The sequence below is a fragment of the Camelina sativa genome, chromosome 19, assembly GCF_000633955.1.
Source record: "Camelina sativa cultivar DH55 chromosome 19, Cs, whole genome shotgun sequence".
NCBI lineage: Eukaryota > Viridiplantae > Streptophyta > Magnoliopsida > Brassicales > Brassicaceae > Camelina > Camelina sativa.
The window spans coordinates 9,184,981-9,202,058 of NC_025703.1; the positions used below are offsets into that span (position 1 = coordinate 9,184,981).

The window sequence follows — 17,078 nt, forward strand, 5'->3', positions numbered from 1 at the left end:
GCCATAGCCGTTGGCAGCATACATGTTAGAATTATGTTGAGTCAGGACCTGTAAATTCCAACGATCAACAATGAGTAAGAAGATCAACATTGATGGAAAGATAACATCACCTGTTTGAGAATGTATTGCTACTAGCATAGAAAATTCCAACAATAACATTCAGGTTTCTCCAGACATTTAATCAAGAAGATAACTGAATTAATAGGAACCTACAGCAGATCACTTGACTCAAATGGTCAGCTGACTTTTCATTATCTCACTCTATTTATTAAATGCACTGTGCTAGCCCAGAACTTCCTGTCCTCAAGAATTAATTAAAACACACATGTAAATTATTTCTACAACCTACACTTGACGAAATTTAATCCTTAGAGCATGTGCATTGGTGTAGGACAATTTTTGGTCCCTCAAATATATTAATCTTATTTTCAGAGTTTCTTAAGTTTGATATGAGCATTGGTGTAGGACAAATTTTGGTCCCTCAAATATATTAATCTTGATTTCATGTATTGACACAAATGGATTTTTTCTGACCATGTTGCTGCTGACAGTGAAATGCTTACAAAAACAGAACAAGACTAGAAGAAGGCTCAGTGCTTGGCATCTTCTTCTTCGCAGAACTTGGAGTACTTGTCTGAATCCATTAGTTTCTTCACTTCCCCTGCATCACTAAGCTCCACTTTTATGATCCATCCTTCTTCATATGGGCTCGAGTTCACCTGTCAATCCAATATATAACATTGAAAACATTTAAAAATTACAAAGTTACAAAAAGTTGAAAATGACATATACAATGGTAGAAGTGATAAGTGTTTATGCAAATGAGCCACAAGAAGATAGAAGGAAGATATATAAAAGAACAGACCTCTTTCTCCTCCACCCAAGAGTTTGCACATGTGTTCAAGTGCTTCACTTTCTCTTCGGTTTTTCTCTTCTTTAGAGATCCCACAAGAAGGTGTAATGTCTCCTACAATGGCTGCTCAACAACAATAATCGAATTCGAACATTCATTCCTATATAACTTGCGATTGGTGATCTACACTCTAAGAAAAAGTGAACGAACAAACCTTCTGCAATGTCATGAACAATTGCCATTTTCATGCATCTGTAAAAAGAAAGGAAATATGAATAGTTCTAAATTCCAACAGTTGACCTTGAAAATAAAGACAAAGCAAGCACGAATATTACTTGTCTCTGTTAACACCAGGGATATCTGAAGATATTAAAGCCATAAGACCCATCCGATACATGTGATCCGCTATTGATTCTGGATCTTTCACATCTCTTTTAATCCATCCAGCTCTTGGAGTTGTCTGTTTGAAATACAAAAGATAGTTTACCAAACGCTACAACACACAAATTCTTATAGAGGAAGCAGCAAACAAAAACTCACTAGGTTCACATAAAAACACCAGACTAACTACATATGTACAAGGACTTTAGTAATCACATATCATAAAAGTAACCACGTCGAATAAACTCGTTACATTTCCCAAACGAATTTTTACAATCCATCAACAGCTGCATTGCAGCCACATAGCTTGAGAATCGTATCATTTCCCTAACGAATTCAGATTCCATTACGATCCATCAACAAGAACAACGCATCAACAATACATTCCGTAGTATATAACCACAAAATCCACCGGATCTTTCCAAAAAAATCGTAAGGAGGAGCATTCAAAGCTTACCTTGAGGCGAGTACAGAGAGAGAGGAAATCGATGGCGGAAGAGGCGGAAGAAGTGGGAACCGCCGCAGAATTAGGAGAAGGAAGAGAGACGGAACCATCACCAGGTTGAGGGGAATCAGAAGCCATGCTGTGAATCGCACGGTTAGGAGAAGAAGTTGCGGATGAGGAAAGAACGAGTGAAAGAAGGAACGAGGAAGACGAGAGAGAGTGATTTGCAGAAGAAGACTTGATTCACATTCTCTCGAGAAAGTGTTTTGTGTTAACCCTACCCCAAAATCTTCTCCCAATCACCACCTTCCACGTGTCCAAGTAGACGGACGAAAAACGTCCCGTTTAAAGAGTCGTTTCTTCAATATTAGCCCATTTTTTATTTAATTTTAAACAACAAAAGCTCAGGGACGGCCCAAAACTACGCCATTGCACATGGTCTAACAAAGAAGACACCTACTGTAACAGCTATGCTTCAAAATATCAGACTGCAGGAACTTCATAATTACTCTATGAAAATAATATTAAAATGTACACCATCCACTCAACACACCCATTCGCACATCTATCAGGAAATATTTTTAAATTACTATTAATGAGAAGAGAGAAACGAAACTAACAAAGAGAAATCGATTTTTTCCAAATATCTGAATCACACTGGTAGTCAAAATCAAGCTTCTTATAACACAGATTTGATGTAGAGACTGAACATCAAATCCTTCATAACACAGTAATGATTCAAACTAAGAATCTCCAGAAAAGTCTCAGAATTTATACATTCGAAGAGTTTTAATGCAAATTGCAGAGAAGGATGTGAAAAGAAGTACCTTTTTGCAGTAGAATCGATCTCTATTTCCTACCGAATCGAGCTTGTTGATTCTCCGATCTACTGTTGTTCACCAGAAGCTTTGTCTTCACCAGAAACTTTGCCGTTGAAACATGGAGAGACTCAACATGAGATTGCAGCTCGACAATTTATTTATCTTTCTCGGTGACAAGTTCTCGGAGATCTGATGACTCCGATTCGAGAGCAGAGACATGCGTAGAGAAATCCAAAATCTCGGTTCTCCGCTTACAAATCTGAGCTTGATTTACCAATTTTACAGCTTCTCCAGATCTGACATATTCATCGTTAATCCCAAATACTATTGGTGAAGAAGAAGAAGAAGAAGCTCGTGAATATAATTTTTCTTTTTTTGTTATAAATTTAATAATTAATTTAAAAAATATTAATAAAATAAAAATGCTAATTTTAGAAAAGTTAAGTGTGTGTGCTAGTTTTGGTAGAAAAATGTAGAATAGTGCTATTCTAGGGTATTTCCCTTTTCTTTTTTAATAGAAAATTTTACACTATAAATTTATATTATCTATATATACATTTTTTAAATACATTTTGTGTTATACTATTTTACTTATAATAATTTACAAATTTAATCTCTAGGAAATTTCACAAAATAACAATAACTGAAATATGACTTTAAAAAGTAAACCAAAATCTGATTAGGTAAAAGATTACCTGAAAAAATATGAAGTGCTAACAATACGGATTCAATGGATTTTTCTTCGCTTTTCAAAAATGGTAATATTATTTCGATATTGATTCCTAATTGGAAATTTTAGATAATATACATTCACACTCATAATTATAGCATCTTCCATAACTAATATTGCATAACTAATTTCTAAATATGTTTGAAATTGTGATATGCTCAAAATATTGTACACTTACTCTCATCCAAAACCCTCTTTTTTTTTTAAGCCAAATTAAAACACTATAAATACTTTTCACTTCCATATCTATCTAAGCTCAACATGATAGACTCTTCCTCTATAAAGAAAGTTTTATTTACAAGAATTAGTTTTGGACGATGAAAATGTTGTCATTTGCTACTTCTTCTCTTTTTTTTTTCTTATTTCTTTGTCTATTATTATTTTTATATTTTGTTCTCTCTAATATTGTTTGGTTGTTCTTTTTTATTATTATCATAGGGTGTTAAGATCCATGCATCTGCCCACAAAAATATGATTCTAATTTCAGAAATTTATGAGTGGTAATCTAAATCCCTATATATTTAATTGGTAAGTATTTTTTTAAAAACCATATGAGTGTTAATATATATTACGAGCAAATTTAAACTATTGAGTAAATTATTTTGGTTTTCATTTCTAGATGTGCGTGGTCTCTAACATGTGGGAGATGGAGATTCTTGAAGCAAACAACCAGCCTACTAAAAAGATAACTTTATGAAGGATGAAAAGAAGTTAAATATACTACTTATCTATATATAAACATGCCTTGTGTGATGTTTAACTATTTTGTGTATTCAACCAATGTACTTGGAAAAAAATTAAGAAGAAATAGGATTGACGACTGCTTTTAAAACTTTGAAGCTCCTAAGCAAAGATGGTGAGAAGGATGATGTGAATTAATATCACAGAAGGCGGAGTTAAAAAAAAACTATGTCTTAAAGGCCAATATTGAGAAGAATGGAGTTTGGTTATTTCGTGCTTTTGTTCTTTTTATTTTATTTCTCAAACTTTCCAAGCTTATCATTTAATGATTATTTGATTTAACATAAAAATATGGTTTTGTGCCAAACTTTATTTGGTTATTCAAATAATTCAATAAAAAGATTTCAGAATAGTTGTTGCCATATTCAAAAAAGTTATAATTGGTTTAAGAAAAACTAAGTTCAGTAGACTTTCATCTTTGACCAGTTCTTGACAGGTAAACTGTTCGGATGGATCTTCTGGAAAAATAGATATAGTTATTAAGCTTGAAATTTAAACAACAACAAAAAAAGATAAAAGAAGTTTGCAATCAGTCAAATCTCACAAAATCGTTGGTATGGTAGTGTAGCACTATTACTTTCAAATATTTAGGCTACGTATCAAGAACTGCTGTTTAGTTTCTAATTTCTATTCTCTTAATAGAAATAAGAATATAACTATCATAGAATTTTAATTACAAAGATATGAAACGCAGTAGTACCTAAGTAAAAATTTTGTCTCCCTGTGTTCACTATCATATTTCTTTTTTTTTTTCATCTTTCATTACCATATCTAGATTCTATTAATTGGTGTAATTTACTTGCACAACTTAATCATTGCAACTTTTATAATTTCTTGCAAATGCTTTCTTAAAAAACATTTATTTATGTACTTATATCACATATAATCAATGTTACCATCTATGTTTTTGTTACATAATTTTCAACGCTTTAAAATTAACAGTATCACCGTTGCCTTTAACATATGGAAATACAAGGAAAATTTGTTTATATCATTTGTCATAGAATTTGAAATATATATATATATATATATATATATATATAAACATATTATGATTTAAATAACATGATTGTATTTGTTTAATCTGATTTTTAGTCGAACCGTTTAATTGTACTAGATATAATAGTTTAACAAAAAATTAAAATACTATTAACTTGATGCTACAACACGAATAAATCATCATTTTATTATTTTTAATACCATCAATATTATAATATTATGTTTATGTTGATTAAATAACAATTATGTAAAAAAACAAATTGTCATGCGGTGTATTGTACCCCAACTTAAATTTTAGAATTTATAACTAAAATATATTATACAATCTTAAATACCAAATAAAACAAATAATCTATACTAAATAAAAGCAGGAGCTAGAAGCTCCTATGGCTGTCCACATAGGATTTTAAACAACCTATCGGGATTTGACATTTCACTCATTAACATTTTTTATAATTTCCAGAATATTCTATATTAAAAATTATTTTAAACAACCTATCAGGATTTGACATGTCATTCATTAACATTTTTTTAAATTTCCAGAATTTTCTGTATAAGAATTTTTAGTAGCTCCTAAGGCTGTCCACATAGGATTTTAAACAAACTATCGGGATTTGACATTTCACTCATTAAGATTTTTTATAATTTCCAGAATTTTCTATATTAGGAGTTATTTTAAACAACCTATCAGGATTTGACATGTCATTCATTAACATTTTTTAAAATTTTCAGAATTTTCTGTATAAGAATTTTTAGAAAAAGGAAATTTTTAAATTTATGTAAATAAAAGAACTATGTACAGCGTCCCACATCGGGTAGAAAATTTTTAGACAATGGTTCATAACCAATATAAATAAGATTAATATGCTTCCAACAACGAATGAGCAGGAAAACTTGATTTATCAGGCGTCCAAGTTTAAAAGTTTTATTCGGTTTGATCCAGTTTTTATTTGATCAAATTAAAACTTTAAAACGTTTCAAAAAAATATTTTAATATTTAATTTTTTAAAAAGATAAATATTATAAATATTGAAACTTTTTAAAAAGTTCAAATATTATATTTCCAAACCTTTTAAAAGTTTAAACTTCTAAAAGTCTTAGCTTTTAAAAGGTTTCAAAATATTATAACTTCTAAATTATTAGCTTTTAAAAGTTTTCTAAAAAAATTATAATTTATAAATTTTAAAAGTTTAAAAATTATAAAATTAAAACCTTTAAAAAGTTCAAATTAAAAATATTTAAACTTCATAAATTTTTTTGAAATATTACAATTACTTAACCTCCATAGAAAGTTTAAAATATTATATCTATACTAATGAAAAGTTGAAGCTATAAACTCCTAAAGGTGTCCATACAAGATTTAAAACAATCGATAAGAATTAGATATTTCACTAATTAATATTTTTGGATATATAGTAGTAATCTATATTATTAAGATTTTTTAGAATAAAAAAAGTGAAACTTATAGAAAAAATATATATATATATATACAACGTCCCACATCGGCTAGAAAATTTTAGACAATGGCTGAGAACCATTATAAATAAAACTAATATGTTTTTAACTATAAATTAGCAGGAAGCTTGATTTATCAGGTTTCCAAATTTAAAAGTTTTATTTTTTAAAAGGTTTATATTTAAACTTTGTAATATGTTTAAAAATATTAAAAAGACCTCCATAAAAAGTTTAAAATATTATAACTATTTAAACTCTATAAAAAGTTAAAGTGTCATTAATATTTAACTCTAAAAGAAAAAATGTTACAAACATTTAAACTACATCTAAATTTTAAAATATTTAAAACATTTAATCTCTATTAAAAATTTAAAAGTTTAAGAATTACTAAATATTATATATCAAATTTTTTTAATATCTTGAAAATATCTTACTTATCTTCGTTTGTGCTTTATATCTCTTATGAGCTGTAAAACATATTTTTTTTTGTATGACTTTACAGAAGATTTGATATTTTTGCAGTAAATTTTTTATTTTTAAGTCTAAGAAAAAAAGATTGACGTCGCAAGACCTTGATTTGATGTTATTTGAGTTTAAAGAAGAAGGATCGACGAAAAGTTGTTTTAACTATACATGTGTTCATATTACTTTCTCTGCAAGTAAGGACTTTGGTTTGAGAAGTTTCAATACGTGTGGCTCTAAAACCGAATAAATATATGGATGAAATTATCAATAATTGGGTGCATGTGTTGACTATGCTGGTCTTCATGAATTGCACAACTTTTATGAGAAAAGAAATGATTTTAGTCTTGGAGTTTGATGGTTAACAAATTGTGTGGTAGTCTAAAAAAAAGTTTTTTAGTGGAAGAAAGTGAAGAAGTTGACGAGGAAGAAAAAAAAAAAAAAAAAAGAATATAACAAAGAACCGGACGATAAAAATAACAATGACAATTACTATAAAATTTGACAATAAAAATAACAATAAATTAATATGAAGAATAAGGAACATTGAATAAAAAAATACGAAAACATAGATGGTAGATATCAATTAAATATGAAAAATGAGATAAATTCATGATTATAAAATTGTTTCGTTTTCCTGGTGGTCAAAAAAATAGTTTAGGATATGTGAGGTCATCAGTCTGATCCGCTTCGCTTGGACATCGAGTTAAATTCATGATTTTTTTGATTAGATTTGATTTTATAACACAACTGATTTTTATATTTTTTAGAATTATGTATCTGAAACTAATTTTTTTCCTTAATACTAATTTAATTTTTTTTATAAGATAATATTTCATTACCATCATTAATCATATATAATTTTTATCAAAATATATCAAATAAACTCACGCGGATTGAAAACCTAGTATTAATATAATAATACAATTAAAATATAAAAAAATATCTTACGGATTAAAATCTAGTTATTTTTATTAGCCATATAGTTTGACAGTTTAGTCAAAAAGTCAATGGTTTGTTTATAACAATTAGGCCTTTTTGGGCTAAATGTAGTTCATTTCATCAGGCCCATTTGTACAAACCAAAAAGCTAAACCCTAGTGATTTTTTAAATTTTTTAATTATCTTCTCTCTTTTTCATTTTCAGAACAGTCTCTCTCTCGTCTTGCTCCATCTAGGGTTTTTTGTTCATCGACTCCAGATCATCTTCCCGTAGAAATCATAAACCCGAAATCTCGATCTCTCTCCATTTATTATAGCAAGAAATGGCGGCGGTAGCAGCACCGATGGCATCAAAGCCCCGTGGATCTAAAGCTGAGTCGTTCGTAGACAACAAGCGTAGAGAAGATATCAGATTCGCCAACATCAACTCTGCTCGCGCCGTCTCTGACGCCGTCCGTACGAGTTTGGGTCCTAAAGGTATGGACAAGATGATTTCCACGGCCAACGGTGAGGTTATCATCACTAACGACGGAGCTACGATCCTCAACAAGATGGAGGTTTTGCAGCCAGCCGCGAAGATGTTGGTCGAGCTTTCCAAATCGCAAGACTCAGCCGCCGGAGATGGTACCACCACCGTCGTTGTAATCGCCGGTGCGCTTCTTAAGGAGTGTCAATCGCTTCTCACTAACGGGATCCACCCTACTGTGATTTCAGATTCGCTTCACAAGGCTTGTGGTAAGGCGATTGATATTTTGACGGCTATGGCTGTTCCTGTTGAGCTCACTGATCGTGATTCGCTTGTTAAATCTGCGAGCACGTCGCTTAACAGTAAGGTTGTTAGTCAGTACTCTACATTGCTTGCTCCTTTAGCTGTAGATGCGGTTCTCTCTGTTATAGATCCGGAGAAGCCTGAGATTGTTGATTTGCGTGATATTAAGATTGTTAAGAAGCTTGGTGGGACTGTGGATGATACACATACTGTGAAAGGTTTGGTTTTTGACAAGAAGGTTAGCCGTGCTGCTGGTGGACCGACTCGTGTTGAGAATGCTAAGATCGCTGTGATTCAGTTCCAGATCTCACCTCCCAAGACTGACATTGAGCAGAGTATTGTTGTCTCTGACTATACTCAGATGGATAGGATCTTGAAAGAGGAGAGGAACTACATCTTGGGGATGATTAAGAAGATCAAAGCAACTGGTTGCAATGTGTTGCTCATCCAGAAGAGTATTTTGAGGGATGCTGTCACTGATCTTTCACTTCACTATTTGGCCAAAGCTAAAATCATGGTTATCAAGGATGTTGAGAGAGATGAGATTGAATTCATCACCAAGACGTTGAACTGCTTGCCAATCGCCAATATTGAACATTTCAGAGCTGAGAAGCTTGGTCACGCTGATCTTGTTGAAGAAGCCTCCCTTGGAGATGGAAAGATTTTGAAGATCACTGGAATCAAAGATATGGGGAGAACTACATCTGTTCTTGTCCGGGGCTCCAACCAGCTTGTTCTAGATGAAGCTGAAAGGAGTTTACATGATGCGTTATGTGTGGTTAGGTGTCTGGTGAGCAAGAGGTTCTTGATTGCAGGAGGTGGTGCACCAGAGATTGAGCTCTCAAGGCAGCTTGGTGCTTGGGCTAAGGTGCTCCATGGTATGGAAGGTTACTGTGTGAAGTCTTTCGCTGAAGCTCTTGAGGTCATTCCTTACACTCTGGCCGAGAATGCTGGGTTAAACCCTATCGCCATTGTAACTGAACTCAGGAACAAGCATGCTCAAGGAGAAATCAACGCCGGTATCAATGTGAGGAAAGGACAAATCACCAACATCTTGGAGGAAAACGTTGTTCAACCCCTACTTGTGAGTACCAGTGCAATCACTCTAGCAACTGAATGTGTAAGGATGATTATGAAGATTGATGACATCGTCACTGTGAGGTAGTGTGGTAGTTTCTTTCAAAACAGGTCCGAGAACATTCCTCTTGCTCTATCTTAAGCTTTGCTTCTTCTTCTTTTATCATGTTTTGTGTTTGTGCAATGGTTGAACTTAGACTCCCTTTTGTTTCCCCATGTGCTATTGCAGCGAAGTGGTTTTATTTGTGGTTTAGTGGGATTGTATTTCTTTCTAGTGACTTGATATCAAGGTTTCTCCTTTTGTTTCATGTATGGATTAGTTTTGTCACAATTGTCAAACGGTAGGAGTAGAATCAGAACTTCGATTACTGCCTTACTGGGACTCTCAAATATTTGATCATGGGTCACAAACTTAGCATCCTATCTGGATGATCATTGACTCTGAGGATCCTAAACTATTTTTGTCTGTTTTTTTGATTGAAATTTGACTTTTCTGGTTTTGAGTAATCTTTATAATGTGGGGAAAGATGATGATCATGCACTGGGCTCTGAGAGGTTGATTGACATTCAACTTATTTTTGATGGATAATGCAGCCTAGAAAGCTTTATCTGATTTTTCTTATTACTTCGTTCTTGTTCTTTTGATATATAGTTCCCAATAAGATCTTGACAATAATATTCAAAACTAAATTTGTATTTCTTAGTTGTTATATCATCCAGAATCAAGTCGTGTATAAGGAAAATGTTGAAGCCATGAGCTCTCCAAGTCAAATTCTAAACATCTCGATAAAAGATCGGATCCTAAAATATTACATTGAAAACGTTTGAAGGCTTTACCGAAGTAAGTAGCTTGTTGAAATTTGACCAAGTTAATTTGAAAACGAAAATAACCAACTGTGACTGACGAGCAACCACAGTTGCCTACCTAAATGGGAAGTGAGCAATTTTGATTAGATACTGGATGTTACAGAAACTTAAAAAAAAAAGACTTGATGTTACATTTGAGAATGCCAGAATGGTTACTTATAACACGACTATGTTACAAATAGTATAGACTTACCAGTTACAGGTGTGATAAAAGAGACGAAAAACCAGAAAATACGGCATGTAGTCTTTCTGACGAAAGGCTTCGTTTGTGGTAACTCATCAGGACAGAACTATGCAAAGACTTGAAGAGAAACAACACTACAGTCAAACATTGCCGCTTAACAGAGAATTCAATACAATGTTTTCCAATTTTTTGTTTTTGTTTTTTTAGATGTTGCCCAGTTTTTTATTGCGTTCTAGGCAAAAAAGTCATATAACCATGTAAGAAGAAACATTGTTGTAAAATGCAGACCACGTTATGGATTCATTGTATGAAAGCTCAAGACAGTACACAGTAGCATGAAACATGAGTTTCTCCAGCACATTGGTCTTTCTCCAACCAGACCAGATCACAACATGCATTAACTCTTTGCTTCTATATTGTCAACTTTGAAATTAAATGTTATCATATTTCCATTTATTTAGAAATTAATTGCAACCCAATTTTGATTACAACTCAGAAGTAAACGACTAGCATAGCAGCCATTGTATGAGAGACCCACTTGCGGAGCCTGTGTGTTGGCCAAGTTCTTGTGTGTGTATGTACAGAGAAGTATTGTCTTGTGTTTGCAAAAGTGTTTCCAACCTTTTTACACTGCAGATTCAGAATTAGTCTTCTTGTGTTGTGCCTCAAGTAGATGTTTGGTCAGTGACTCTGGATCTTGTTGACTCTCTTCAAGTACTTGTTTTCTTTCTTCGTTTTTGCCCCAAAGAACCAAGTAGAGCCCCGACATTATGAACACTGCACCAACAATCCTGCAAATGAAAGATATGAATTAGATCGAGTAATTTCTAAAGGAACAAAACATGATATTACCGTTTGCAATGCTTACCTTCCAGAGTATAACTGATCACCAAGAATAAGAAATGCCATTGCAGCAACAAGAAGTGTTTGGAGTGGCTGGAAGACAGCTACAAAGACTGGACCACTTTTGTAGATACACCATGTCTGAAGATAAACCACCAACCCGGAAGCTATTATCCCCTGTAAGCACGACCAAAGAAAACTTCATTTAGTGAATTTCATTGATTCAAATCAGGTAAAATGAAGAAGAGGGAGAGAGAGGAGCTTACAGCGTATAAGATGGTGAAGAGCTCTTCCCAAGAGGCGATGATCCAGTTATTGAGATCAGTTTCCACAAACAGAGCGATGACTAGAAACTGAATCAGTCCGAAGAAACATGTGAACGATGTTAAAGTGAGCTTTGCCGGGTATTGCTTTAGAACAGGAGCTTGAAGAACCATCCAACCAGCCCATGATAGACAATGTCCCATTAAGTATAACCATCCTAGTTTCCAGTTCTGTGGTTTGCCAGATCCGGTTACCTCGTCTTGCATGTTAATGCTCTTGTCAAAGATTGGAAATCCTCTGTACAATGTGATCACGGTGGCTCCACCGATGCTCACAATGGTTCCCAATACTTTGGCCACACCATGTTTCCTGACTAGGTCTATGTGCTCTAACCTTGTATTCACATCAGAAGATCAATGTTAGATGCACACAACAAAATGATCAATACTATTTCCATGAAAGTAGTAGTTATTAGCTAGGTACCTTAGGGTACAAGCCATGATGAAAGTGATGGCAGGAACAGAGTTCTGCATTGCGGAAGCAAAGGTTGGAGTTGCATAGTAAAGTCCCAATAGGTAGAATCCTTGGTTCGCTGTGATTCTGATGTTGGAAACAGACAAACAGAGTTTCAGAATTATAATCATTGATTTAAGAATTGAGGAACCAGTTGCTATTATTATTGTCTTCTCTGGTTAAGCTTTTTACCCTATGAGTGCCAAGAAGAAGAACTGAGCCAGTAAAGAGAATGTGAGTGGAGGCCTTTCCTTTCTGTTGATATACAAACCATTGTTAAGAATAGTAACAAAAAAAAGATTAACTTGAGATCTTATCCCAAAAAACCAAAGGGACAAACTTCATAAAGGTAAACCCAAATGAGATAAAAAGAAACAAACATTCTGAAACTATCCAAAACTTCAGATGAGATCAAAGGGAAAAAGTTTCTAAAATGAGTAAGTTACACAAAGGTAACTGGGAGAGATGGGGACTTACTTTTCGAAGAAGTAAGCGAATGGACCTATGAGGATAAGAGCAAGGATATTCCTATAAACAGGGTACACAACTTTGCTGACACCAATGTTAAGAGCAACCCTTGAGACAATGTGGAAGCCTGCAAAACAGAACTGAAGTGTGATCAATGCTACCACAAGCTTCATCTTCTCTGATAATACTTTCCCCATTGTCCCTTCTTCTTCTTCTTGGACTCTTCTCTTATTGAAGTTTGATAAGCACATCAAGATTGCTTTTATACTAAAGTGTGGTGGTGGCTTGAGATTTAAAATACAGAAAATAATAATCATAAGTCACAATAAAATATAAAATGGATGATTAGGGAAAAAATAGATGATACGTCATTTCTTCAAGTGGACCACTATAAGTTGTTTACAATTAATGATTATGAATAATGCTCTGATATAGAAGATGATCATTTGACTGTAATAATACGATTCGGAGGTTGAATGTTTATGTGACCTCTAGATATGTATGTATGGTATTGGTACTAGTTCCCACTTATGTTTAATGTCAAAAAAAATTTGAGTCGGTTTATGTCATCTACAATTCATACAACTAACAAAACTTGAATTTGGGTTGTGAAAACGATTTGACAACAGTAAGTCAGTAATACAAATCACAATTTAATCAAAAAATAAAATTTCCTTCTAACGTTGATATATACATGTAAGTTTACTTAGGAGTATATTTTAAGAATACCAATTTTTTTTGGGTTCAAGAATGATAGTATATTATATGGTTATGGTTAGATTTGATACATTATGGAGAACAATTTTTTCATCGTTTTTGAATTATCATTATATTTGATTATGCTTATAGGTTATTTTGTTTTGTAATAATGAGTTAGTGGAATCGAATAGCATGTGATCTACCTCACAATTAGGCATCTTGTCTTAAATGTGGAAAACCCAATAATAATTTGACTAATTAAGTTTACTAATAAAATATACATGCGAGGAGCACTAACCACCGTTTATTCAGTTAACTTGTTCTTGTTCTTGTTCATGTAAATAGATTCCAACAAAACGGCTGCAACCAAATGTTAATGTACCATCAATTAGCTTATAACTAAATAAATAAAAACTATGGCATCTTCTCAAGAATAAAATGTTAAATTATATAACTTGACCTAATTTCTAATGTGATATGAAACTAGTCTGTTTTAAATAATTTATTTTAGCAATCATTTAAATAATTTGTACTCTTGTACTCTCTCTATTCTTTTTTTCTTCTAGTGGCCCTAAAGAGGTACACATGCAAGATTCTCAATTTTGTTCATNNNTTTTTTTTTTTTTTTTTTTTTTTTTTTTTTTTTTTTTTTTTATAATCTAATCAAAACATTCCAACATTACAGACTAGTTTCAAAATATTTCAACTTCAGAATCCAAAAGAAAATAGTAAGGATCAAAACTGAAACACAGAACTAACAACACAATCATCAGATCACCAAATATCAATAACTAACTGGCAAAAATAAAACACCTAAACATCAAATCTTTGAAGAAAAATTAAGTCAGATCCTACAGACTCCTTTATTGAACTCAGATTAACATTAAGAAGATCTGCAGAATGAAGATAAATTAGTTGTGTTTTCAACGACTTGGCACACACCTAGACATCAGATCTTTAAAAGATTTCAATCAGACCCCTACAATAATCATTCTTATTGATTTTATAATACAATGAAGATGAACAGATTGTGCTTTCATCTACATCGCTAAAGAAAGCTCAATTTATTTGGTATGATCATATAAACATCGTATCAACATAGATAGTCAAAGGATACCAAGAAACCCGAAAAGAAAAAAAAGAAATAAATTTGAATTTGGTGAGAAAAATGAATGTGTAAGAGTATAAAAGAGACACAAATAACAGTTCCATAAAGGACTCAATGAATAGCCTTAAAGTCAACTAAATTGGGTTGGTAGTACCGTTTCACAACCAATTTCGATTTGTCTTGCCATGAAATAACTAGACAGAAACAAAACACCTTCAAATCTTTTCTTCTCTCTTCCATTATTTAGTTCAACGTGCAAATGGCCCTAATTCTCCTCCAAACTATTCAATAGAGACCACCAAAACAATCCTTACAGGTTCCCTTAGAGCAAAAATACCGTTATTTGTGGCTCTAGCCATCGATGAAGAGCACAACTCCGTAGAGCAACGAATATGGAAGTTTAAGAGAGCAGAGCATCACCAAATTCAATTAGATAACACCAATTCTTACTTAAACTAAAAAGACAACAAAAATCGGATAAAAATACAACTCCTTGTGGTACAAGTGAAGTTTGAGACTAGATTTCATGTACATAATAATTATCAAAGAGTCGAGAAACGATAAACAGAGACCCATATACTTCAAATGATTTCTACATTGGCTCAGTTTTAAGTCAGATTAAAACAGGAGCAGTTCTTCAGGGCTTGATCGCGGATTCTATAGTCATCCAATATAGGTTATTACTTATCTTACTAGTGTGAATCAAGCTTGGGTTTGACGTGCTGCTTTAAACAATTTCTGCAATAGCAATAGAGAACATATAATCATCGACCATTGCAGTAAACATACGGCTATAGGCTTGATCATTTAAAGGCTTACCTTTCTTAGAGCTTCAATCGACCTCACTTTTTCCTCTCTCTTTTCACAAAAGCACTCTCCACACCAGCTGGAGAATTCCTTCTGATGAGTTTTGAGCTCTCTAAACACAGAGCTGCATTTAAGAACACGCAAGAAAAAAAATAAGAAACAAAAGAATTCATAGGCAAGGAAAATGTAAAGCAGTCCAGAGGCAAATTTTAGTTGTTATTTACCTTCTGCACCACAGAAGCATATTGACCCGATGCCCTGATGTTGTGGCTCTGGCACCATGGCGGTGTCGCCCACGGTGGAGTACAGCTTGTCCTGGCACATGATCATAATCATATATTTCCTGCTTTCGCAAACAAGCAGAATTTGAAATTAGCCATCAGCCATATATGTAAGAAGACAAGAAAGTAACAGAGAAAATGAATAGCATACATCTGCCTTTGTTGCTGTGTTCACATGTTTTTCACACCGCGTGCCTCGGAAAAATAGCTCTCCTCCCACAAATTCTTTACCCAAACAAACATTCAGAGTTACTTCTGAATCATCCACATGAAAGCCTGCAAATTTATAAGATCTCATTATTTTAAACCAGAAATACTTGGGAATTGGAGTATATCTGCATTTAGGACAACTAGTCAGGACATGTAAAAATTATGCAGGATATGTCAAAGGGTCTCACCTAAATCAACATCCCTATCTTTACCATATTCAACAACAAAACCATGGTGAGAATCCAGAGTCGCTCCACCCACATCATTGAAGAATACTACAAAACAAAAGATGTTAAGTAGCTTATTTAGATAACACTGTAACATATAAATGGACTTTCGAGTAATAATAGTCTCTGTAGTGAATTTAATTTTAGTATATTGCCTTTGGAAATGGGACGAATAAAACCCTCCATGAGTTTGTCAAGCATGGTATCAAGACCAAAGTCGTCAAGCACAGCACCATATTTATTCATGGTGTTTGGTCTCATTATCCGGAATTTGGTCTCACCTACCCACCTTTCAAAATTGTCTATCTGCATAGTCAAACAGTGGCACATGAACAAAATATAAAAGGTAACGGAAAAAACCAAAAAAAAAAAGAAAAAGGATCCAACACTACCTCGGATAGCATCAACTCGCAAAAGCTAGGCTGGAGCATATCAAAGACGAACACACCAGGAGAAGGTTCAGATATAATGTTTCTGAAGCTTTCCTCTGTGTTATCATTAATCGCCTTTAAGAAAGTGGGAACAAAGCAGACTGTGGGAACTAGAGTATACAACTCCTTGTGAAGTGGCTGCAGTAGGAAAACACACATCAAACTACTAAACTGATGACTGGAGCAGAACAATATGGAACAGAATGAAGTTAAAAAGATTCACACCTGATAATTTGATATTATCTTCTGCCTATACTCCCTGTGCCTTTGAGCCTGTACCATCAGCAAAAAAGAAACCTACTTAAGCAAAATTCATATGCTCAATTCAATCTACACATGCAGTGTCTTCAATCATCATCAAACCAGATCGAACTTTCTATAAACACTTCAACTAAAGTGAGATGTAATTCAAAACTAACCAAGTGGGTCGAAGTAAAGGAACTTAACAAAGCAATTCCCAATCTCATCAACCCACACAAATTCAGAAAAAAAAAAAAAAAAA

At 33.2% G+C, this 17,078-nt stretch overlaps 3 protein-coding genes and 1 pseudogene across 3 annotated transcripts in view; 1 reads left to right on the top strand and 3 right to left on the bottom strand.

The window, feature by feature from the left end:
- On the bottom strand, positions 591-1,950 carry LOC104767608 (annotated as a pseudogene).
- Positions 8,146-10,042, top strand: LOC104765675 (T-complex protein 1 subunit delta; the record flags this gene model as incomplete). The annotated part of the gene is given in 1 exon segment (XM_010489428.2): positions 8,146-10,042. A coding segment is annotated over 1 exon segment (1,611 nt). The 3' UTR covers positions 9,763-10,042.
- LOC104765676 (WAT1-related protein At3g18200-like) lies at positions 11,019-13,032 on the bottom strand. The gene is made up of 6 exons (XM_010489429.1): positions 12,823-13,032; positions 12,538-12,600; positions 12,316-12,432; positions 11,835-12,225; positions 11,594-11,745; positions 11,019-11,516 (listed from the first exon to the last, which is right to left on the bottom strand). Exons 1-6 carry the CDS (start codon positions 13,008-13,010, stop codon positions 11,351-11,353), a joined length of 1,077 nt encoding a protein of 358 aa, XP_010487731.1. The 5' UTR covers positions 13,011-13,032; the 3' UTR covers positions 11,019-11,350.
- Positions 15,077-17,078, bottom strand: part of LOC104765677 (uncharacterized PKHD-type hydroxylase At1g22950-like) — a 2,941-nt gene continuing 939 nt past the window's right edge. The window contains exons 2-9 of the mRNA XM_010489432.1: positions 16,802-16,849; positions 16,538-16,714; positions 16,301-16,451; positions 16,107-16,193; positions 15,860-15,984; positions 15,652-15,770; positions 15,440-15,551; positions 15,077-15,358 (exon numbers count right to left, since the gene is read on the bottom strand). Of these exons, the coding sequence (XP_010487734.1) occupies positions 15,323-15,358; positions 15,440-15,551; positions 15,652-15,770; positions 15,860-15,984; positions 16,107-16,193; positions 16,301-16,451; positions 16,538-16,714; positions 16,802-16,849 (855 nt within the window). The 3' untranslated portion in view covers positions 15,077-15,322. The remainder of the gene's footprint in view (positions 15,359-15,439; positions 15,552-15,651; positions 15,771-15,859; positions 15,985-16,106; positions 16,194-16,300; positions 16,452-16,537; positions 16,715-16,801; positions 16,850-17,078) is intronic.